A 22,866-nucleotide genomic window follows, 5' to 3' on the forward strand; every position below is an offset into this window, starting at 1 on the left:
AGAGCACAGGTTCTAAGTGGCTGGGCGGGGATCGAGTCCAGAGTTACTGGGAAAGTGGTATCAGGAATTATCAGTCAGTTCTTTCTTTCAGTTGTTAGGGTGTTGTGAATAGTTACAATTGCAAAGAACAGCCCCCAGAGCTTTATGCTCGGAGCCTCAGTTTCCCCATCTACAAAATGAAAGTAGCGATGTGTGCCTTACGCTGGTCGCGGGAGTCTCGTGAGGAAGCATACCTCGCATATCTCAGAACACACTAAGCGTCCATGCCTGGGATGGGCCACGCTCACTGTCGTCACAGAGAAGCACAGGCGGCTGAAGTTGGCCAGGGCGCTGCTCCCATTGCAGTGGGGCTCGTGTGCCTCTGGAGTCCAGGTGTCCTCAGGCAGGTCGCCAGAGAACCTGTCAATCCAAGAGTTGTTTCGGCATCTGAATAGGTTCCTGCCTGTCTCAGAGTCAGACATCTGAAACGTCCCGGGATTGATGGTAAGGGCAGCCAAGAGGTCTGCTCTCAATGTACCCTCTGGGCTGGAGAGCAGGTCTCCCTCCAGAGTTGGGGCCCTCCCTAGCCCATCCTTGCCAGGGTGGGCTCCCTAACCCCAGGAGTGGCAGTGCTGAGCCTTTTTAGCTGTTGTCACTGAGCCAGCCATGCAGGCCCGGGTCTGACGAGCTGCCCTGGACTCCACATGCAATCAATGTCCAGGGCTTAAAGCTCAAAGTGTTCCGGGTGTGTGCTGTAGCCTTGCCCTTGTCACTGCGCAGAGGGGAGATGGGGCCTGTGGAGGCTGGGGCAGCCCCCTCCCCACTCACCCTTGCACTGAGGGTGTTCGGGCAGCTGGTGTGTGTCCACGTGTGGCCTCTCTCACCACTCCTCTCTCTCCACAGCTCTGCTCTACAAGCCTGTGGACCGTGTGACGAGGAGCACGCTGGTCCTCCATGTGAGTCACAGCACCCCTCCTGACTGGGACCAAAACTGCCCCCTAGGGCACACGCAGCACCAGGGCTCTGTAGGGTGCATGCGCGGCACCAGGGCTCTGTAGGGCGCACGCGGCACCAGGGCTCTGTAGGGCGCACGCGCAGCACCAGGGCTCTGTAGGGCGCACGCGTGGCACCAGGGCTCTGTAGGGCGCACGCGTGGCACCAGGGATCTGTAGGGCGCACGCGACACCAGGGCTCTGTAGGGCGCATGCAGCACCAGTGTTCTGCGACATTTCTTTTGGTTGTCATAGCTGCAGCCGCGAGGGAAGCTGCTGACATCTAATAGGTAGAGGTCTGGGGTGGCGTTGGACATTCTGTAGTGCAAGGGACAGCTCTCTCTTTCCCCCCCCAACAAAGAATTACTCCACGCAAAATGTCAGCAGTGCTGAGGTCGAGAAACCCTACCGTAGAGCCTTATAGAGGAGCCCCGCCTGACCATGTGCATGCGGCCAGCTTTGCTGGATCACATCCAGAACCTGCTTCTGGGATGTTGCTCCCACAAGTGCGGCCCAGGTGAGAGATGCTCGCACAGCCGGCCCAAGTGAGAGAGGCGGTGGTGACATGACACAGTGATGACACCGAGGCAATGTGGGCACCGAGGCAGTGCTGACACTGAGGCAGTGGCGACACGCAGCAGTGCTGACACTGAGGCAGTGGTGACCCGAGGCAGTGGTGACCCGAGGCAGTGCTGACACTGAGGCAGTGGTGACCCGAGGCAGTGCTGACACGAGGCAGTGGTGACACGAGGCAGTGGCGACAGCGAGGTAGCCAACACTCTGGGCTCCATCTGCACCTCATGTCTGCACTTTGCACACAGTGGCAGGTGCCAGGGCCCCTCTGTGTCTAACTCATCCGTCTTCCCGGGCAGGACTTGCTGAAGCACACTCCCACCAGCCACCCCGACCACCCCTTGCTGCAGGACGCCCTCCGCATCTCACAGAACTTCCTATCCAGCATCAATGAGGAGATCACACCCCGACGGCAGTCCATGACGGTGAAGAAGGGGGAGGTGAGTGTGATGGGGGATGGCATGGGTTTGCCCAGCCTGCTGAGCTGGGGGCAGGCAGGGCACCCTCAATCTGAGGCCTAGAGCCCCTCCTGGTCCTCAGTAGACCTTGCCTTTTGGGATTGGTGAGCTTGGCAGCACACCCAGTCCTGTGTGGAAGGCGTCGGGGTGCAGTTGCAGGGGTGACTCCGCACGCACCATGCCCTTCAGGCGGCGTCCGTCACCGTGCCTCACTCAGCCACCTCTTTTCTTCTCTGTCGTGGTGGGTTATGTCCAGGGAACCCTTTTGTATCTCCCACACTCTTGCCAGCTCAGGGTCCCCAGCCAAGGAGACCTGTGGGAAGGAGGTGAGTAGGAGGGTGGCATTTTGTCTGCCTGGAATCCTCCTCCTTCCTCCTGAGTGCTTTCATTAAAAAACAGTTAAGATCGGATTTAAGGATTTGAGAGGGGGAATAAAGGGGGGTTCACAGTTTGTGTCTGTGACGTGAGGCTTCACATCTTCCTCCGGGAAGGAGCTCCTTCTTCCCCGCCGTCACTGACGTACTCTGTGAGCATGTCATCAATGGGCAGGCATGGCCTGTGTCTGTGCCGCTCTGAGCCTTCCTGGGTGGGGCCTGGCACACAGCGAGGCAGGTGCCTTCCCAGGCAGGCAGCAGCTACTGAGAACAGCTGAGGCGTGCAAGCCGGGCAGCTGGTGTCCAGTGGGAACAGCTCTTGTCAGAGGCAGCACTGAGGCGAGGGAAGCTGACCCATGGCCTAAGGGGTCTCATGCAGGAACAGGAACTGTCTGGCCCAGGCAGGACACAGGCTGGGCATGGACTGACTGTAGTTGCCTCTGAGAACCACCTCCCTCTCTTCTGGTTTATGTGCCAGGTGATTGTCAGTGTGCCAAGGACACAGGCCCTGTCCTCAGGGTAGCCCCAGGACGGACCTGCCCAGCACATGGGTTTTTTTTCCTTTTCCTGCCCTGAGCCGTCAGGCAGGCAGCTCTCAGCCCCGTCCACCACACACTTCTTTGGGAATGGTACCCTGAGTGCCCAGTCTTGACCTTGAGTGAGGGGCTTGGTCAAGTTTCTCCTGGTGGGCCCGGCCCAAGGAGGGAGCTGTCCTCTCCATTCCACTCTCCAGGCTTGTCCAAGCCCTGGAGCTGGGCAGACGCAGGGTCCATGCCAGCATCATGAGGACCGACCCACTGGGTGGCCTAGAGTTTCTCCCAACTGGGCCCATTCCTCGTCTTTGCAGCAGAATGGGAACATGGCCCTACCTCACTGGGCACCTGGGCTCTCAAATGGACATGATTTAGCAGCAGTCCTGGCCATCCGTGATGGCTCCTTGGCAGTCTGAGCTCATTGAAGGCAGAAGTGGGTCCCTGGCGCCTTCCAGGGGAGGTGTTGAGCAGCGCAGGTGTTCCCCAGCTGATCAGCCCATGACTGGGGCCTGGGAGAGGCGGGGGATCAGATCTTGCTTCTTGTAGCATCAACAGGGCCCTGCCCCTGGTTCTCTTCCCTGGCTCAGGGCCACAGAAGGAGAGCAAGCCTGTGACAAACCTGTGGACAGCTGCACAGATCTAAGTGGATGTTGGATTTGTTTATCCTAAGCCTCCATGTGCTGGGTGGCTTCCTGCCAGGCTTGTTCTTCCCTCCTGAGACGCCTGCTCTTTCCCTTCTACTGACATTCTTCTATGAGCGCTCTGACCTCCTGGGAGGCGAGTGTGGGGTCCTTTTTCCCATGGCTTCTCCTGTGCCTAGTCTGCTCCCTGCATCTCCAGCTGCCATTTATCATTACCAGAGAGAAGGAAGGACCTTCTCACCACTCAGATTATTGGAATCCACTGCCTTGGGGAATTGAGGAAAATGGTGATGTTGCCTAGAAGTTGGCAGCCAGGCCCTCGTTCCTGCATGGGTCCCCATTGCGGCCTCCTTCCACAATGACTCAGGCCAGGTCTCGGGACCACCAAGGAGGAAGTGTAATTTAAGAAGGGCTGGGAGCTTCACAAAGGGAGGGGCCAGGATCTGCATCCTCGCCAGCACCTCGCCCTGGTGGAGGGGCATTTGCTCGTTGAGGAGGGGTCACCTGGGTGCCTCAACTGCAAAGCAAGGTGGAGGACTAATGACACTAGGAAACATCACTGTGAGTCTGACCAGCACCCCCTTGTTCAGGGCTTTCTATCTGAGGCCCGTCAAGGGACGTGGCTTGATGGTGGCTAAGCCAGGATGATAGACAGATGCCTTGCTGTGCCCCGCCCCTGCCGTTCCTGAGGCAGATGCTGCGAATCAGTTGGCCGCTCCAAGCCTGGACGTCCTCCTCAGTATCCCCTGGCACTGCCCAGCGAGTTTGCAGTCCTTTATGCAGAAAGAAGGATGCCAGATGGGCAAAGCCCTGCCAGGTTCCGCTCTCCCTTACTGCTTACCAGTGTACTGATTTGGGGACACCCTTTTGCTTCCCTGGGTGTCCCTGCTCTCTGAGGGCAATGATGCATGGTCCATGGCCCCTCCACTGGGTGTTGAGACCGAACAGGTTTCACAGCCTTCGAGGGACTTTATGGAAGGAAGGGGTGGTGACCTGCCTGCATGGCGCCATCTGTGTCAGAGGTGACAGGAGAGCTCCCCTGACGTCACCAGCCAGGAAAGAGGGCAGGAGCTGCAGGCCGCTTCCTCTTAGAATTTGCAGCCAGGGCGGGGCCTGAGCTTTTCTCCTGCGCATCTCTCAGTTTGGTACATGACACAGTGTCAAGTTCCCAAAGGGAGAGAAACTGTGCCTCATGACAACTCTGTGCGGTCAGAGGCGATCTCCCATTTACAGATGAGGAAACTGTGACTCAGAGAGGTTGAGTGTCTTGCCCACAGTCACACAGCCACCAAGTAGCTAAGCCAGGATGCAAGTGAGGCCAGGGGTCCCCTGTGAGCACCTCAGATGTGTTACTATTTGGTTCCCTTCCTCCTTTGTGAGCCGATAGGACAGGTCCACCCCTCCTCTTGTCCCTGCAACACCTGGAGGTAGGAAGAGTCACAAGGAGGAGGAGATGTCCCTTTCAGCTCTGCACAACCACCCCATCCCCTGCCGCTCCTGCTGGGAGTGTGTCAAGGGTGCGGTGCTGTTTCTGGCTTCCCTGGCATTTGGTGTCGAGGAAAGCTGCCTCTGTCAGCCTGGGTCACTGCTGGGCCTCCTGGGAGGTGGCCCACTGCTACCTGCTCAGCCTGGGCAAGTCTGACATCAAGGAGAGGCACAGGTGTGAGCCCTGTTGAGGGTCAGCTGCCCCAGCCCTCCCCTGTGGCTCCTGTAATCTCATCACCCTTTTCAGCTACATTCCATGGCTCCAGGGCTGTGTTCTTTGGGGAAGAGTGACCTTGGGCTGCATTCCTGGTGGCTCTCTGATGCTGAATGGTGGCCAGCAGGCACCCCATCTTCACAGTGTCCTGGCCCAAGCACACCTGGGGGCCATGAGCCACAGTTGCTGCCCAGGAAAACGCCTCCTTAGCCTCCCCAAAATAACCAGATCAAAGGATCCTGTAGGCACTGTTTCTTTCCAGGCCCGGGTTCTGAGGGCTGGTGGCTGGTGCTCATTTGTTTAGCTGAATTAACTTCACAGTTAGATCACCGATCCTCACTGCTGGCTGACTCCCCACGTGGTGGCCAGTCCGTCTCCTTGGAGCCTTGCACCATGCGCTGCTCAGCACCCACTATGGAAGCATAGTGGATGATGCAGTTGGGATGTTTTGTTTCCCAAGAGCCAGCCAGGCACTGACCTCCAATACCCGTTCTCTGCCCCTGGGATCCCAGAGACCCCTCCGTAGGAAGAACGCAGGCAGCAGTCCAAACGGGAGCTGCAGGAAGGCTCTGGATCAGGGAGGCACCACCGGTGTAGGCTTGAGGCTGAGAGGTGGTGAGGCTCTGGCAGAGGAGAACCAAGGTCTTTTAATCAGTTGATGATTAATGAGTTGGAGAACAGGCTGGGCGTGGTGGCTCGCACCTGTAATCCCAGCACTTTTGGAGGCCAAGGCAGGTGGATCACTTGAGGTCAGGAGTTCAAAACCAGCCTGGCCAACATGGTGAAACCCTGTCTCCACTAAAAATAACAAAATTAGCGTGTCATGGTGACACATGCCTGTAATCCCAGCTACTCGGGAAGCTGAGGCAGGAGAATTGCTTGAACCTAGGAGGCAGAGGTTGCAGTGAGCGGAGATCGTGCCATTGCACTCTGCACTCCAGCCTGGGCAACAGAGTGAAACTCCGTCTCAAAAAATAAAAAAATAAACAGCTGGAGAACAGTTGGAGAGGCCAGACCCTGTTGGCATGGTTTGCAAGGGGTGCTATGGAGAGGGAGGTGCCCAGCCCAGGGGTGAATACAGGATGGGTGGGGTTCTCAGCTCCACTGGACACCAGACAGAAGCTGCAGGGGCAAGGCTAGTGCCCACGTCTAGGGCTAGGCCCTTCTGGGCCCTTCATAAACATTTGCAAACAAAGCTTGGGTTCTCAGCTTGTCTGGGCCAAGTTCTAATTCCTTCCTGGAATGTGGGCATGTTGCTTACCTCTGAGCTGTTCTTTTTCCAGGAAGTGGTGGAGCCGGAGCCTGCTGCATGGGAGGGTTCTGTGGAGTGAGAGATGTTTTACGTCACGCTCTTCTCACACCTTCTTGGCACCCAGAAAGAGCTCGGCAAACATTAGCTGCCACCAGCCACCCTGACTGTGGCTCTCAGCCGGCAGTGTTCTTCCCAGGCCCCGCCCTACCCTCCTCCTGGCACAGTGTCTCTTGGGGCATAGGAAACTCTGGGCCAGCTGGGCCATGGGAGGCTTTCTTGGGGACTAGAGAGTAGAGATTTGCTCTGCAGGGAGGGCAGTTCAAGAGCAGGTGAGAGGGAGGGAAGGGCGAGCAGGACCTTTGGCCTCATTCTCGGCTGCAGTGTGTATTGGGCTGTCTGGCGACCCTCGTTGCTCCTGGTCCCACTGCCGAACCACTGGAGCCTGCTACATCTCTGCGTAGACAGGGCCACTGACAGGCAATGTCAGCCAGGTCTCCAGGGGTGCGCCCTTTGCTCTGGGGGCACGGTAGCGAGGGCTGAGGCCACCGGCCTCCTCCAGGGCCCCCCACTAGCCAGCAGCTGACAGCTCCCCCTTGGTCTTCACCTGGGCCCTGTTCTGTCTCCACTTTCTTAGCTGCTACGTGGGGTTCTTTGGCAACTTTTCCTGGCCCCACCAGTCAAGGCACTGCTGATTTGTTGATGATTAAACTGCAGTTCTTGTACCTGGGGCAGTGTTCCAGCATCTCCGTGGAACCGTGGTCTCTGGTTCCTGGAGCATGTTGTAGTCGGTTTGGGCTGCTTCATTAAGTACGGACTTCTGGGAGGCCCACACACAGACCTTTACCTCTCACAGTTCTGGAGGCTGGAGATCCAGGGCCAGGGTGCCAGCGTGGTCAGATTCTGATGAGGACGGTGAGAAGCACGGCCGCCTTCCCATTGTACCCTCACATGGCCTGCCTGGGAGTAGGCATGGAGAGAGATAAGGACCTCTCTTTCTTCCTCTTCTAATCCCATCATGTAGGTTCCACTCTCATGACCTCATCTGCACCTCCTTACCTCTCAAAGTCCCCACCTCCAGATACCATCCCACAGGAGTTAGGGCATCAGTGTGATTTTTGAGGGGGGCAGAAAGTTTCAGCCCTAACTGTGTGCTTCTTCCAGACTGGCCTTTCCAGGAAGGCCCTGATAGGCTGTGCCCTGGGCGGCAGGTGATGCTGCACTGGCGACAGCCGGAGGAGGCGGCTGGCCAGAGGGACGTCCCCTTAGGAAGGAGGTGCCCTTCCTCATGCCCACCGGCCTGACACGACCCCCTCCTCAGAAGACAGAGGGCACACATGTGACCTCACAGGGCCTCAGTTTCCTTGTCTTTAGAAATGGAGGTAGTGGTGCCTGCCTTGTAGAGTCCTCGTGAGGAGTGAGTGATATGATTCACGGGAAGCTGTGACTGTCACGCTCCCACCTGCAGAGGGCGACAGCCCCGCATGAGGCCCTGTGGGTTGCAGTTTCATTTAATCCTCAGAACATGCCAGCAGACCAGTCTTTCTCACCCCATCATGTTTAAGGAAACAGGCTCCAAGAAACATCGTCGTCACAGAGAAGGGTGGGCTCAGAAGAAGGAGGGGCTTGAGATAGTGAAGGTGCAGGCTGCCCTTGCTTTCTGGGGCCTCCTGGGGGGATGATGATTTCAGTCGTTCAAGAAGGCAGTTGGCATTTCTTCCAGCTGATGTTACCCACCTGGGATGTTGGAGGGGGGGCTCCCCAAAGGAAGTGTTGCCCTGCCAGTGGGGGCCTACTCTCCCACTGCCCCGCCCTGCAGCACACACGGGGATGATGCCCACACGGGGTTACTTGCACCAGGGCACACACACAGGCCTGACACACAGAGACATGCCCTAGCACGGGAACACACACACACAGAAACATGGAGAGGCACACAGTGACACATGGGCACACACACCTCCCCAGGCCACAGGCCCGCATGGGGTTCCACGCACAAGGACACACTCAGGCACTCACACGAGAGTGGATACACCCGGAGATGTGGAGATGCACACAGGGACACACAGAGACGCAGACGCAGAACACATGGGATCCTCCGATGCGCCCTTTTCACACACGGGCTCCCGCAGCCCGGCAAGCCAGCTCTCCGAACCGTGGTGCCGTCCCAGGTCTCAGTGAGGCCCCGGCCCTCTCTGTCCCCCCGCTCCAGCTGGGGGTGTTTGCCCTGGAGAGACGCTGAGCCGTAGGGACAGTGGTTTCCAGCCACGTGGCCTTATGCTGGCTTTGGGCTGCAGTCAGGACTGTGGCCCCGGTCCACCCTAGCCATGTGCCCTGAAGCATGTGACTCCAGTGGACTGTGCAGGGAAGCCCGGGCTGATTTCAAGGCTGAGCATCCTGTACTCTGGGCCGGGGACCAGGCTGCTGAGCACTTCTGAGAGGGACATCTCCTGGGCAGGCAGTGAACTACGCCACGTGGCCTCCCAGCTCCTTGCTGGTGCTGTGTGGGCTGGGAGGGCAGGGGCTGGGTGATGGGGACTGCAGAGCAGGGCCTGAGATGCTGTGGCATGCTGGAGTGCCTATGGATTAGGGCTTCTCTCAGATGAGAGCTGCACGGGTGGGTGGGGGTTTGGAGGCTGTGGTGGCATCAAAAGAGTAGCCCAGAATCATGAGTCCACTGTCCAAGCCTCCTGGGCCTGCAGTCCACACTCCAGAGGGGCCACGTCCTCCCCACAGTCAGGCCTGGGTCCTCTCAGTGTGGCACGCCGGCATGTGGGTGCTACAGGCGTCCAGTGTGACATCGGTGGCCTTGCTGAAGGCCGAGGGTGCCTCTGAGGTGGGCTGCGGGGAACCTCTGCTGGAGAGGCAGCTGCGTTCCTGGCACACAGGCAGAGTGGGCCGGGTCTGCGGCTTCTGAGCTGAGCATGGGGTGCCCTCTGCTGGTGATGGCGAGAAGCTCAGCGCCTTTGTAGGAAGAAGGCTGCCGGCCGTCCAGCCCCGTTAGTGCCCCACAGGGAAGGTGCCTGAGACCCCTCCTCCTTGGCAGGGAGGCCCTTTCTTGTGTCCCTGCCAAGCAGACATCCTGCAGTCCTTCCCTAAGGACCTCGGTGTCCTAGGATCCTACCCAGACCTGGTCCCCGCTGCGGACCCATCAGTGGGGATTACCCAGCTTCAGTGCTCCAGCTCTGCCTGATGTTTCTCCAGGTGCACATGCTGTTTCTTGCTTCCTGTGGGTGCTGTCACCAGGTGGCTGTCTGCCCTCGGCAGGTGGGGTGTGGGTGAGTGCCTGTGAGTCACGGCCTTGGCACGCCGGCAACCTTCCTAGCCTTCCACTTATGGGCACCAGCGGCCCCTGCATAAGTCATCGTTCCCCCCATCAGAGCCGGCTGGCTGTCGTGAGCCAAGCTGCTTATGATGGTGACATGCAGCCTCCACCCTGAGAGTGTCGGAGGCCTGGCCCAGACTGTACATGCTAATGGGGAGCTCTGCTGCCTCCGGCCCCAGAGTGCAGGAGAGTTCAGAGAGACAGAGGCTCCCTGAGAAGAACCTCAGCCTGCAAGTGACAGCAGGGCGAGGCGCCTGGTCTGGCCCCAGAACCAGCCTGGCTCACCCAGAGCACAGGACCTCATCACTTCTTGAGATGGGACAGATGCAGCTCCTGTGGGGAGACTGAATTTTCACACCCTCTGTTGAGGTGACTCCCTTGAGACCCACTGGCTCTCAGCACAGGGCGGGGGTCGTCCTCCCTGTGAGCTTTCCCTGAGACCAGGGGGGCTGGGTGCCCTCTAAACACTTGGTCTTTCTCCCATGAGGTTGTGGGCTCCTGAGTGTAGAGACCTGTGAATGCTGCCGCTTGCTCTCTGCTGCCTGGGACAGTGTGGGCCTCGCTGAAGCCCAGTTTTCTCATTAAGGACCTGCCTCCAGGCTGTTGTAGGGATTGGATCAAATAATTCAGGCGATGTCCTCATGCAGTGCTCTGGTCCCAGCATGGGGAAGGCTGCTGCGACAGCCTCTCATCCTGTCCCCATGCCCTCTGCATAGTGCCCAACCCTGTGAGGTACCAGGCAGGGGTGACTTACCTAGACATGCCCATTCAGCAGCCTCTTGAGCAAGAAGGACCAACCCTTGCCTTTCAGATGCAGACCAAGAGGCAGAAAGGCACGCGGCTTATTAGCAGCCTGTGCCCCTGCCCTGAGCTCCCCACCTGCGCTCCGCTTTAACCCTGCTCTCGGGCTTCGGGTGTCCAGGCAGGCGTCAGAGGTGTGGCCCCCGCACACCGGGGACCCTGCCCATCCTGTCTAGTTGGGAGGACCAGGAGTTCCAGGCATGGGCCCGGGTTCCTGCTGCCCTCAGAACCAGGCCCGACCCTTTGCCGTGACCTCGAGGGCTGCCACTTCCAGAGTGCACGGGGCCCATCTCCACCCACAGACCACACTGAACCTCCAGCACCAAGCTCTTCCCACCACAGGGCCTGTGCCTGACATGGTCCCTCTTCAGAAATACCTGCTCCTGGCACGGCTGGCTTCTTGCCAATTCTAGATCTCCACCTGCCACCCCAGAGAGGCACTGGCTGCCCTGTTTAAAGTGGGTCCTCCCATCACCCGTCTTCACAGCAGACCGTTTACTTGGCTGTGTGCCCCTCCAGACCCACAGCCATTACCTCCCCCTCCCCCATCCTCTCGCCCTCTTCCAAAGGCTGAGCACACAGGAGGGACCGGGAAATTTGTTGAACAGGGAAGTTACACATAAGCCCTGATCTGTCAGCAGGACTGTGAGATGAACAAAACGTTCTGGAAAGTGTGAGGGGCAGATGTGGAAGGAGTGAAATCTTCCCAGAGAGAACGTCTCTGGGTTAGCCTGCTCCTGCTGGGCTGGGAGGGCCGAACACACCCCACCCATCACCCCAGGCTGGCCCTGACCCCGGCCTTCCCTGTGCCCGCAGCACCGGCAGCTGCTGAAGGACAGCTTCATGGTGGAGCTGGTGGAGGGGGCCCGCAAGCTGCGCCATGTCTTCCTCTTCACCGACCTGCTTCTCTGCACCAAGCTCAAGAAACAGAGCGGAGGGTGAGTAATGATGTGGTCCCATCCCGGCGGCGACCCCGTCTGTGCTGACGCTTCAGGGCGTGGAGGGTCCGTCCTGGCGGAGGCCAGCAGTGATGTAGCTAGGTGCTCTTTTTACCTTCCGTTGCTACTTGGGCACAATGCCAGGCTCCAGGTTAAAGATTGTCACTAGCAGGAGACGTCATGGGGCATCCTGGGGACCAGCTTGGACTCCTGTAGCGAGGGGTAAACCCAACCATGACTTCCAGGAGCGTTGCAGAAAGGCCACCTCCGGACCGTTTGAAGTCAGGGCTGCGGGCAGTGCTGGGTGTTGGCTTCTGAGCTATTCTCAGCGTAGCCCTGCACACACTCCCCTCCTCCCTCCGGGGATTGGGTTCACCCAGGTCGCACCAGGTTGGAGTGGAGCAAAGAAGGCCACACCGGGAAGACCAGCACAGGCTCTTCCCCACATCCTGCCCTGCTGAGTGGGTTTAATCAGTCAACTCAGAGGAGAGCCTTAGTTCCCCCATCTGTCAGGCGAGGGGATGACGCCAGCTTTATCTACAGTCGTTGAAACTCCTACAGCCCTGGGGGTGGACTTCAGTCCTGTCCTGTCACCGTGCAGCCTTGACGTGCTCCCACATGAGCCCTCCACCTTAGCGTCAGCATAGGATAAGATGCATCTAGACTCCTGAGATGCCTGGGGCCTGGGATCACGTGTTCAGAGTGTCTGTTCCCAGGAATCACTGAGGCTGAGGCTGGGGCCACCAGCGCCTGCCAGTGGCTTCATCCCAGTCGGTGACGTGGAACACGGGCTGGGTTTAGGTCGGGTAAACCATGTGTGGTCAGGAACACGGCTCTTGGGTTCTTGACAGCAGTGACATCAGCCGTGGAAGGTAGTTGGTGCATGTCAGTGTTCTTCTCTCCCCACCCCCAGCAAAACCCAGCAGTACGACTGCAAATGGTACATTCCACTCACGGACCTCAGCTTCCAGATGGTGGACGAATCGGAGGCAGTGCCCAACATCCCCCTGGTGCCGGACGAGGAGCTGGACGCTCTGAAGATCAAGATCTCCCAGATCAAGAGTGACATTCAGAGAGAGAAGGTGCATGGCAGGGGGAGGTGGGGGAAGCCAGGGCCGGGCTCTGTGTGGTCTTCTTATTGGGCAGCAGCCCCCACACACGGCCAGCAGGTGCTCTCTCTGTCAGGCCTCTGAGCCCCAGGTCTGGTCTCTGGGACATGTATGAGCTCTCAGGTCTTGGAGGGCTGGGCATCTGGGCACAGCTAGGTGCCCGATTATTCTGAGAACCCTCAGCTTAATGCGGAGCACCATACCAGAGGGGCTGCCAACCCGGCCTTCCAGAAGAACGGAGGGAACCGGTCGTGGCCTCTGCAGTGTGCCTTTCACGGGATACTTCTCATACCTGGTGGACGGCCGCATGCTTAGTTATCTCATCTGTGACCAGGGGTCCCTCACGAGGGAAACGTGTTTACACTGGCAAGTTTGAACTGTGTCCAGTTTATGCCTGCCTGGCCATTGCTGTGGCACTGGGAGCCTGATCTGTTTTCACCGGCATCCCTGGGAAAACATGACCTAGGAAAACACCGCCTCGCTTTTCGGAAACACACCACCACCATGGGAAACTAGTTCCGAGATTTTTTACCTACAGGTTTTGGACAAGGAGGTGTCATGAGGAGGGAGGGCAGGCCTCTGTCCCTGGGTCACACGAGGCACAAGTGAAGAGTCAGAGAGATAGAGACAGCATGCATGACAGCTAACAGTGTTTCTAAGGAATGGGGTGTGGACACTTTAAGTTCACAGGCAAATGCCTGGATGGTCCTTCTAAGGAAGCAGCAGGAATGCAGGAGCTCAGTCAGCCAGGCGGGAGAGAGGCTTCTGGGTTCTCACCTCTGGCCACTGGCTTGAGTTCAAGTGTGTGGTCTCCTGATGCCCAGGCAGCGCCCTTTGCTTTGTGGTTCCATTTTGTGGGTGAAGTGCCAAGTCACCGGAGAAAGTCACAGCCAGATGCTGGAGGGCTTGGAATGGTTCAGGATGCGGGGCCTAGGGGAGGGGCTGGTTGTCCCCTGCTCAGCTACCCTGAGGGGGGCCAGGCCCAGGTGGGGGTGCCACCCCTCCAGGTGTCTGGGACTACAGGCACTTAGTTTTCTCCAGAGATGTTTGAAGACTGTAAAAATGGTGAGGACAAGCCCCTCAATCTGGTTAGCTAGGCCAGAGGAGGTGGGTGGCAAAAAGGTTGGGCCCGGGCCCAGGGACGCCCAGGTAGGGTGGACACAGCGGGACCGGAGTCCTCAGCCCTTGTCCAGCTGCCCAGCCTGCTGCACCCAAACCCAGCACACTTAGGAGCACAGGGGAGCTTCAAGACTGGGGTGAACATTGTCTTGTTCGTCCTTGTGGGACTGTGGCCTACGTGGTGGGCTGTCCCCATGCAGAGTAGGGGCCGGTGCCGCACCCTGAGGGCAGCTGAGGCCTGTTGAGTGTGACTACTGCACTCTCCATGTTCAGCTCTTTGGGGGATGGGAGGGGCCCTATCTGGTGACAGGCAGCACATTTTCTCCCCAAGGATAGTGGCTTCTAGAGGGATCCACACAGCTCAACATAGGAAGGGCTCACCTGTCCATGTTCTGTTGAGAGTCGTCTGCCCTTCTGCTGGGACCTCCACAAATATGCCCACTGGGCCCAATGTGGAAATCTAACTGGATTAGGGAGCGGGTGAGGGACCCTCTAGGTCGCAACAGCCCCCTGGACATTGTCTGAATTGGGGAGAAAATGAAAGGCAGGGTTGTTTGTGAGTCTCTTCTCTCCACCCTTATGAGAGGAAAGACCTCGTTCCTCCAAGAAAGGCTCCAAGCATGTCCCGCAGCGTGTGCCGTGCCTTGACCCTGTAACAAGGCTGTCCTGTCCTCCAAAGGCCACCACCAGCAGCAGTCTGGGGCCCTGGGCTCTGCTGAGTGGAGACACAGGATTCTCGCCCTCTGCAGGCTGAACACTGCTGGTGGTGGGGGTGGATGGAGCGGGAGTGCGTTGTATGGGGCGCTGGAATGCGAAGGTGAGGTTGTGGCATCTCCCCACAGAGGGCGAACAAGGGCAGCAAGGCCACGGAGAGGCTGAAGAAGAAGCTGTCGGAGCAGGAGTCGCTGCTGCTGCTCATGTCTCCCAGCATGGCCTTCAGGGTACACAGCCGTAACGGCAAGGTGAGCCCCGCCACGCCGGCCCCTCCTGCTCTTCTGGCCTGGGATGGGCTCTTGACTGTCTCATGGCAGCGCATTTTCACTTGGATGCACCCTGCGCCGAGAGGCTTGTCCAGCATGGCGCATGCAAGCACACTCGTTCCTTTTTCTGGGGTTTTGGGCCACAGCCCTCAGGTTGAGTGGCAGCTGGCTCAGCTTCCACAGCTGGGAGTGGGCTGGGTCTCCAAGGTGGGTATAGGACAGGGGCACCTAGCAGGTTTGTGCAGACCTGGTCCTTGGTACAGGGATGCTGTCCCGGGGCCTTGAGGGTCAAAGATGCACCTTCTGTCCTGAGTCTGGTTCCTGGTGCCGTCTGTAGCCTGGGCCTTTCCTTCCAGGGGCATGACACGCACCTGTCAACGTGCAGAATGGCTTGTTTTCTAGGCTGGCCAGGAGAGGCAGCTGGTGGACTCTGCAGAAGCCTTGTCTCTGGGCTAGTGTGGGGCTTGTGGGTTGAATGCAGGAGGTCAGGTCTAGATCAACCTTCACCTCTGCAGTTCCCACCTGGTCACCTCCATGTCCCTTAGCTGTGCACCTCTGCTGGCATCACACCCTCACACGTGTAGTTTGGGCAAGAGCTTGTGCCAGAGGTGCTGTGACACCCAGCTGGCAAGAAGGGCAGGGAGTGCCAGAAGCGACATTCCGGGCTGTGAGCACACCTGGCCACTGGGCTCCAGCCAGCTGGAGGTGTGGGTTGCGCATTCCAAGGTACCCCAGGCCGGCCGGGCATTCGCAGAGCCAGGGTGGAGATAACTGGGTTTGTTCTTCTCGCCCACCCTAGAGTTACACGTTCCTGATCTCCTCTGACTATGAGCGTGCAGAGTGGAGGGAGAACATCCGGGAGCAGCAGAAGAAGTGTGAGTGTCCTCTGTCCTGAGAGGGCTGGGCTTCGAAACACCAGGGCCAGGCTGGCAGCTCCTGTGGCTTGAAACCTCTGTTTTTGTTTTGAGTGGTTTTATCAAGTGAAGTGTTAGGTGGAGGGCCCATTTAGAAAACAAGTTGGAGACGGCCGTCCCCGTAGGCCTCCCAGCCGTCTTGTCGCTCCACTCCTGACCGTCTAATGGCGCCGCGTTTTCACTTGGACACACCCCGCACCTATCCTGCCGCCATCCCCTGGGCATTCATTTCCCCAGCCTGCTGCACATACACCCCACCCCCTGGCCTGCCCCCTAGGCCTTTCCGGGACCCTGCCACCACCCCATTTTCTTGGCCTCCCCCATTTCCCCTCATCTGCCCTGTGCTCCCCCAGGCCTTCCCTGCCCCAGTAGGTGCTGAGGCTAAAGGGGCCCTTGGCTGGGCCCACTTGGGTAGCCACACTGTGCTGGCCCCGCTGCCCGGTCCACATGGCCCGGCTACCTGCTGTCAGCACAGGGGTGCTCCCTCCCTCTGGGGCAGCCCCTTCCTTCTCTGGGCACTTCCCTCTGTTAGGGCGCTCCTTCCTTCTCTCCTGTGTTCGTCAGGGGCCGGGAGGGGAAGGCACACCCAGTTTCCTCCTTGGAGGTTTGGGATTCACATACCATCCTTACCTAGATGTTCTCACTGACGCTCTGTATGCCACTGTCCCTCTTGCAGGGGGAGCTGGGCTGAGCACCATATCCAGGTGGCCTGGTCCTCCCACAGCTGTGGGCCATTACCTGCAAATCATCATTTTTCACAGGGATGCTGGGCAGGGGCTCTGTGCACCTGTGACATGGCCTGACCTCCCATCCCCTCAGGCTCATCCTTCTCACCTATGCAGAGCCACGTCTCAGCCGCCATTGCCCCCGTGGTCTGGGGCAATGAGGAGCTTCGAGCAGCCCTGCCAGTGCTCCTGGCCCTGGGTTTCCTGTCATAACATGGGAGTCCCAGCCATTTCTAGAGTGGCAGCATCTGTTTCCCGTTGAGCATTATATCCAGAAATAAGCCCCTTTTCCTCACCTGGTGGAGAAATGGAGGCAGAGCTGTGGCTGCTGTCTGTCTGGGAAGACCTCACAGGGAGGTGCTCCCCGACCAGCCGCTTATTCTCAGACCTGCCTTGTGGCTCAGCATAGGTAGCGTGTGACGTGTGTGTTTGTGAGTCTCACGCCAAGACTCCTCCAGGCCTGGGCGTTCCAGAGCCACACCTTGCTCTGCTGCTGGACCAGCACTGCACTTGGGAGCCAAGTGCCCTCTCCTGAGCCTCCAAGTCCTGGCACTAGTTCTTGCCATACCCCTTCCCCAGGATGTGGTGTGGGTCCAGGGGGAGGGGCTGGAGGGCCAAGAAGCGCAATGACCAGTTGGTGCACCTCTCTTCCAACCTCCCAGGTTTCAAAAGCTTCTCCCTGACATCCGTGGAGCTGCAGATGCTGACCAACTCGTGTGTCAAACTGCAGACGGTCCACAGCATTCCACTGACCATCAACAAGGAAGGTGGGTCTGTCCTTCTGCACACAGGGCGCCTGCAGGGAGGGCAGGCAGCTGGCCTGAGGTCTGACCCCCGCTTCCTGTTAGCACTTTTGTTGGGACTAATGGACTTTGGTTCGGAAGGAAGAGGTGTTTGTTAGGGCCTGCTGTCTCCTCCCAGGAGTGGATGAAATGGGTTAGGAGCGGTTTCTCCCTGAGTGGCTGCTGCTGGGTGGTTGAGGAGATGCGCGGCTAATCACGTTCCTAGTCACGAGGCCGACAGCGGACGCTCCTCCGATGCTCCATGCCTTGGTCCGGCCCCACTCGCATCCTCCCAGCCCTCCCTCCTCCCGCTACTTGCTGGTTGGCACTTTGGTCAAGCCGAGTTTTGCATTCACTGTCGGACATATGCTCAGTCACACACAGCACATGCTATGCGCACCTGTCCACACACACCCCATCCACGTCCACATCACCCCAACCCCCTCTGCTGTCTTTGGAACATTATTACACTTTGGGTCCCTGGTTTGCCTGTGTTGTGAAGTCAACTGGACCCTGAGATCCCCAAGACAGAAATCATGATGGGTGTGTTTTTGGCCCGTGACACTGGCTTGCCTTGTGCTGGGCAGATGGCAGCTACGCCATGTCTCCCGGATGGTTGACTCTGAAGCAGAGTTAGCCGGTCACCTGCCTCCCTTTCCCGGGACAACAGACGCTCACCTCTTTGGTCTCTTGTACAGATGATGAGTCTCCGGGGCTCTATGGGTTTCTGAATGTCATCGTCCACTCAGCCACTGGATTTAAGCAGAGTTCAAGTAAGTACTGGTGTGGGGAGGAAGTTCCACGGACCGAGCCAGGTTCTCCACCCAGGAAGGACTAATCGGCCAGGGTGTGGGGAAGCAGGGAGGTTGTTCAGATGACCATGGGACACCTTTGATCACTGGCCGTGGTGGAGCGTTGATGCTGCTTGATGCCTTCTGGGTGTTTGGAATTGTTTTTCCCGATGTGGTCTCTGCTGTCTCCCGAGCCTGTCTCAGATCCTGGGAGCCGGTGAGCTGACTCTTGCAGGTGGATCGTGTGGTCACAGGGGCTTGACAAGGAGTTTGACAGGCAGCAGCTGGAGTGCCCGGGAGTCTTGGGTCCAAGCCAGGAGGGCAGTCAGCAGTACACCTTCACCCCACAGCAGAGCAGATTTGGCTGCTCTGTCGCACTGGATGAATAATACCCTTTTTTTCTTTTTTTTTCTGAGACAAGGTCTCGTCCTGTCACCCAGGCTGGAGTGTAACAGAGCTATCTCGGCTCACTGCAACCTCCACCTTCTAGGTTCAAGCAGTTCTGCCTCAGCCTGCCAAGTAGCTGGGATTGCAGGCATGTGCCACCACACCTGGCTAATTTTTTGTATCTTTAGTAGAGATGGGGTTTCACCATGCTGGCCAGGCTTATTCTTGAACTCCTGACCTTGTGATCCGCCCCCTTCGGGCTCCCAAAGTGCTGGGATTACAGGCGTGAGCCATTGTGCCCGGCCCCCAATACTCTTTTTTACCTTGCCCTCTAAGTGGGGTTCTCCCCCAGCTGCTGGAGCCGTCAGAACAGTGAAGACTAGGCAACATCAGTTGCACTATATAAGTTTCTAGAGGCCAGGAGCGGTGGTATGCCTGTAATCCCAGCACTTTGGGAGGCTGAGGCAGGTGGATCACTTGAGCTCAGGAGTTTGATACCAGCCTGACCCAACATGATGAAATCCCGTGTCTACTAAAAATACAAAGATTAGCCAGGTGAGGTGGTGGGCGCTTGTAATCCCAGCTACTTGAGAGGCTGACACGGGATAATCACTTGAACCCACGAGGCGGAGGTTATAGTGAGCCAAGATTGTGCCACTGCATTCCAGCTTGGGTGAGGGAGCAGGACTCCATCTCAAAAAAAAAAAGTTTCTAGAAACAGCAAAATATGGAGACAGAAAGCTTACCAGTGACTGTTGAGGGACGGGGTTGGGAGAAAGAACTTACTGCCGATGAACCCAAGGGGACTTTTTAGCTGAGAGCAGTGTCGTGAAGATTGTGGTGCTGTTTGCGCAAGTGTTTAAATTTGCTAAAAATCCTCAAACCCTACTCTTGGAATGAATGAATTATATGACATGCAGATTACACCTCCATAGCGTTGTAACACACATAATCTTTCCCCTGGGCCCCGTCTCTGGCGACCTCATAAACGCTGGTGTTTCCCTCATGGGCCTTCCTCCATCCCTGCCTCTCCTCCAGTGTCCTGTCTGTGAGCAGCAGTGCAGGGTGACGCCGCACGCTGCCCTGCGGTCCCGGGCCTGTCTGTCCTTGCTTCCCTGTTACCTTTCTTTCTATGTCTTCAATGTCCCATGCACTCAACCTTCCCTCCCCAAACCAAACCTATTATTCATGGCCCCCAAACTTGTTCCTCTTACGTCCTGTTCCTTTGAGGGGCACCACCATCCACCCCTGCGGCCACACCAGATACTGCGTCCACTTTCCCTCTGTTAAATGCCATTCTCCATCAGTGAGGCTTCTTGATCGTCTCTGGCTGCCTGGCCAGGCCCTGGCTGTGGCCTCCTCCCTGGTTGTAGCTCTGGATGTCACTGCAGAAAGGGTCCCCACCACCAGGCCTCTCCATCCCCCTTCTCAGGTGGTTTTTCTTTTTTTCTTTTTTTTTGAGACAGAGTTTTGCTCTTACTGCCCAGGCTGGAGTACAATGGCACTATCTCAGCTCACCGCAACCTCCACCTCCTGGGTTCAAGTGATTCTCTTGCCTCAGCCTCCAGAGTAGCTGAGATTACAGACACGCGCCACCACACCCAGCTAATTTTGTATTTTTAGTAGAGATGGGGTTTCTCCCTATTGGTCAGACTGGCCTTGAACTCCTAACCGCAGGTGATCCCCCCGCCTTGGCCTCCCAAAGTGCTGGGATTACAAACGTGAGCCACTCAGGTGGTTTTTCTAAAATACAAACCCCACCCTGCCACTTACTGCCCACAGCCCAGCCCCACTCTCCCCCAGCCTCATCTCCCTCCCTCCTTCCTGCACTCCACGGCTTCCCCAGCACTGAGCTGCTTCCTGTGCCCCACAGTGGCCTGGGGTGCCCTTTGCCTTCGCTCTTTGCCCGATAATACTTCGAGCGGGGTCTGCCCTGGTTGTAGGAGCTTCCCACATCCCCCAGACGTCTGGCCTCTGCTGTGGTGTCACTGTGGCTCACACCCACTGTGTGACGATGGCATGTACGCCTCTCTGTCCCCACCAGTGCAGGGCCCTTCTCATCGTAGGGGCTTTAGCTGTGGTTTGTGGACTGACTGCGTGAATGAATGTTGTGGGAGGTCCCGTTTCCCATCTGCACCCAGGGAAATTTTACAGATCAGGCAGGAGTGTCGCATGAGGTGCTGGTGTTCATGCCAGAACCCCATTTGGTGTTTTATTTTTAAAAAGAAAGTTAAAACATTTTTTTTTCCAGATTCTTCAAATAACACCTGCTCTTATAGACCATGTGGCTGATGTGGAAAAGAGCTGCCACCTTCTCCATGTCCCTTTCTTCCCACAGATCTGTACTGCACCCTGGAGGTGGATTCCTTTGGGTATTTTGTGAATAAAGCAAAGACGCGCGTCTACAGGGACACAGCTGAGCCAAACTGGAACGAGGTGAGGAGCTGATTCCACAAGGGCCCGGCCTCCCAGCCGGTCACAGGATGTTTTCCACTGGAGAGAATCTAAACCTTCAGGGGCTCCCTGAGGGCTTCCCCCAAAGGCAATGCTGCTGAATTCCAGGAATCTCTTGGAATTCAGGGCCAGGAGGTGACGTGTCTAAGAGATTTTATCTCCGTTCCTAAGAATCTTACCCACCCCCATCATCAAAAGCAGCAGCCTATTTTGCTGAAGGTGTTTGGAAGGAGACTTGAAAGGGCTTTTTGTCTGCCTTTGTTATCGCTTCTGTTTACTTGGTAGTTTCCATAGTGTTTTTCCGCAGAAGTTGGAATGAGCTCCCATGACCCTCTTAGCTTGCGGAAGCCTGGGGCTCTGCTGGTAGGGCTGGGACAGGTACTGCAGGGTCCTGCTTGCTTGTCTCGGGGTGTTGGGTTTGTATTGTGTGTCGCTGTGCCTTCCTCCACCTTGGAGAGCTGCTGCGTGAGTCACTTAGCCATTTGGCCCTGCCCTTCTGGGAGTCGGGGAAAGATTGCAGAGAGGCCAGTATTGACTAAGTCCCCAGATCCATAAGAGGTGCCATTTCCCAGCTTCTGCAGCAGCTGTGACCTCGATGGTCTCATTCTTGATGGTGCAAGTAGAGATGGCTGGGCCTGCAGAGAGCCGCCTCCCACCCCGTCTCCTGCAGAGGAGGAAGCCTGGAGCCCCCAGGCTGCTTGGTCTACATGGGTCATGAGGCTGGTGGAGTGGACAGGGAGGCTGGAACCCAGGTCTCCTTTCTCAGCATCCACTACTCTTTGATCAGTTTAGATATGTTGTTGGATAGTATAAGGGCACAGGAGCTCCGTAAAATTACCTAGTTGTTGTAGCTCCCCTGTGAAAGGGCTAAGCGGCAGCTATGATGTGCGGGGGATAAGAGCCATATGGGATCCATCGAATAAACCTTTGCAGAGAGCAAGAGGGCCATGGCCCAGCAGAGACAACAAGAGAGGGGTGCCAGGCGGTGTGTAAAAGGTTCAGGTGCCAGGCAGTGACGGGAGCTCCAGGGAGGCGTGAAGGTGTGAGGGTTAGATTGTAGCAGGTCACCTCCACCACCCTCACTGTCCATGAAGGTCTGGGCTCAGGGATTCTCTCTCTCTCTCTCTCACACACACACACACACACACACTCTCTCTCTCTCTCTCTCTCTCTCTCTCTCTCTCTCCCCCTCCCCCTCTCCCTTTCCCTCTCTCTCTCTCTCTCTCTCTCACTCACTCAGGTTCAGAAATTCCTGCTGCTTTCTTCTCCCCTCACCCTCCATTGCCCCACCAGGAACCCATGCATGCGCACCTCGGTGTGAAGTGCAGATTCACCAGTGGCACCATCATTGAGAGTAGAAAGTTAACACCACACATCCATGGCAGACAACTTGAAAGCTAGGGGAGCAGTTTTTCCCATATACCCCTGCCCCCCACTTCAGTTACGGACGCCCCACACCAGAGTGGGGTATTCGTTACAGTTGATGAGCCCACAGTGAACCATCATGATCACCCAGAATTCATAGTTGACATTAGGTAGAGTTCATTCTTGGTGTTACACATTTTATGGGTTTTGACAAATGTAGAATGATGTGTATCCACCATGATAATGTCTTACAGAATAGTCTCACTACCATAAAAGTGAACCCACATCGACAGATCGTTATCATCCAGAGTCCATAGAAATATCTTTTTTGTTGTTCTTGCTTTTTGAGGGAGAGTCTCCAACTGTTGCCCAGGCTGGAGTGCAGCGGCATGATCTTGGCTCACTGCAGCCTCTGCCTCCTGGATTCAAGCAATTCTTATGTCTCAGCCTCCCAAGTAGCTGGGATTACAGGCATGCACCACCATGCCTGACTAATTTTTGTATTTTTAGGGTAGAGACGGGGTTTTACCATGTTGGCTAGGTTGGTCTCGTATTCCTGGTCTCAAGTGATCTGCCTGCCTTAGCCTCCCAAAGTGCTGGGATTACAGGTGTGAGCCACCGCTCCTGGCCCATAAAACTATCTTTTGACGGGCACCCTGGAGATTCTGAGACAGTTGG

At 57.2% G+C, this 22,866-nt stretch overlaps 1 protein-coding gene and 1 long non-coding RNA gene across 2 annotated transcripts in view; one reads left to right on the forward strand and one right to left on the reverse strand.

Moving 5' to 3' along the window:
* BCR (BCR activator of RhoGEF and GTPase) overlaps positions 1-22,866 on the forward strand; it is a 138,795-nt gene that overhangs the window by 94,715 nt on the left and 21,214 nt on the right. The window contains exons 7-15 of the mRNA XM_032256618.1: positions 883-935; positions 1,844-1,984; positions 11,441-11,562; positions 12,476-12,644; positions 14,633-14,752; positions 15,570-15,645; positions 17,072-17,176; positions 17,890-17,964; positions 20,708-20,805. Coding sequence (XP_032112509.1) covers positions 883-935; positions 1,844-1,984; positions 11,441-11,562; positions 12,476-12,644; positions 14,633-14,752; positions 15,570-15,645; positions 17,072-17,176; positions 17,890-17,964; positions 20,708-20,805 — 959 coding nt within the window. The remainder of the gene's footprint in view (positions 1-882; positions 936-1,843; positions 1,985-11,440; positions 11,563-12,475; positions 12,645-14,632; positions 14,753-15,569; positions 15,646-17,071; positions 17,177-17,889; positions 17,965-20,707; positions 20,806-22,866) is intronic.
* LOC116535523 lies at positions 5,461-22,071 on the reverse strand. The gene is made up of 3 exons (XR_004262236.1): positions 22,060-22,071; positions 11,418-11,423; positions 5,461-5,661 (listed from the first exon to the last, which is right to left on the reverse strand). It is a non-coding gene; the product is annotated as an uncharacterized LOC116535523 (long non-coding RNA).

This window comes from Sapajus apella, unplaced genomic scaffold (assembly GCF_009761245.1).
Source record: "Sapajus apella isolate SASKATOON/1434 unplaced genomic scaffold, GSC_monkey_1.0 scaffold95, whole genome shotgun sequence".
NCBI classification, from domain to species: Eukaryota; Metazoa; Chordata; class Mammalia; order Primates; family Cebidae; genus Sapajus; species Sapajus apella.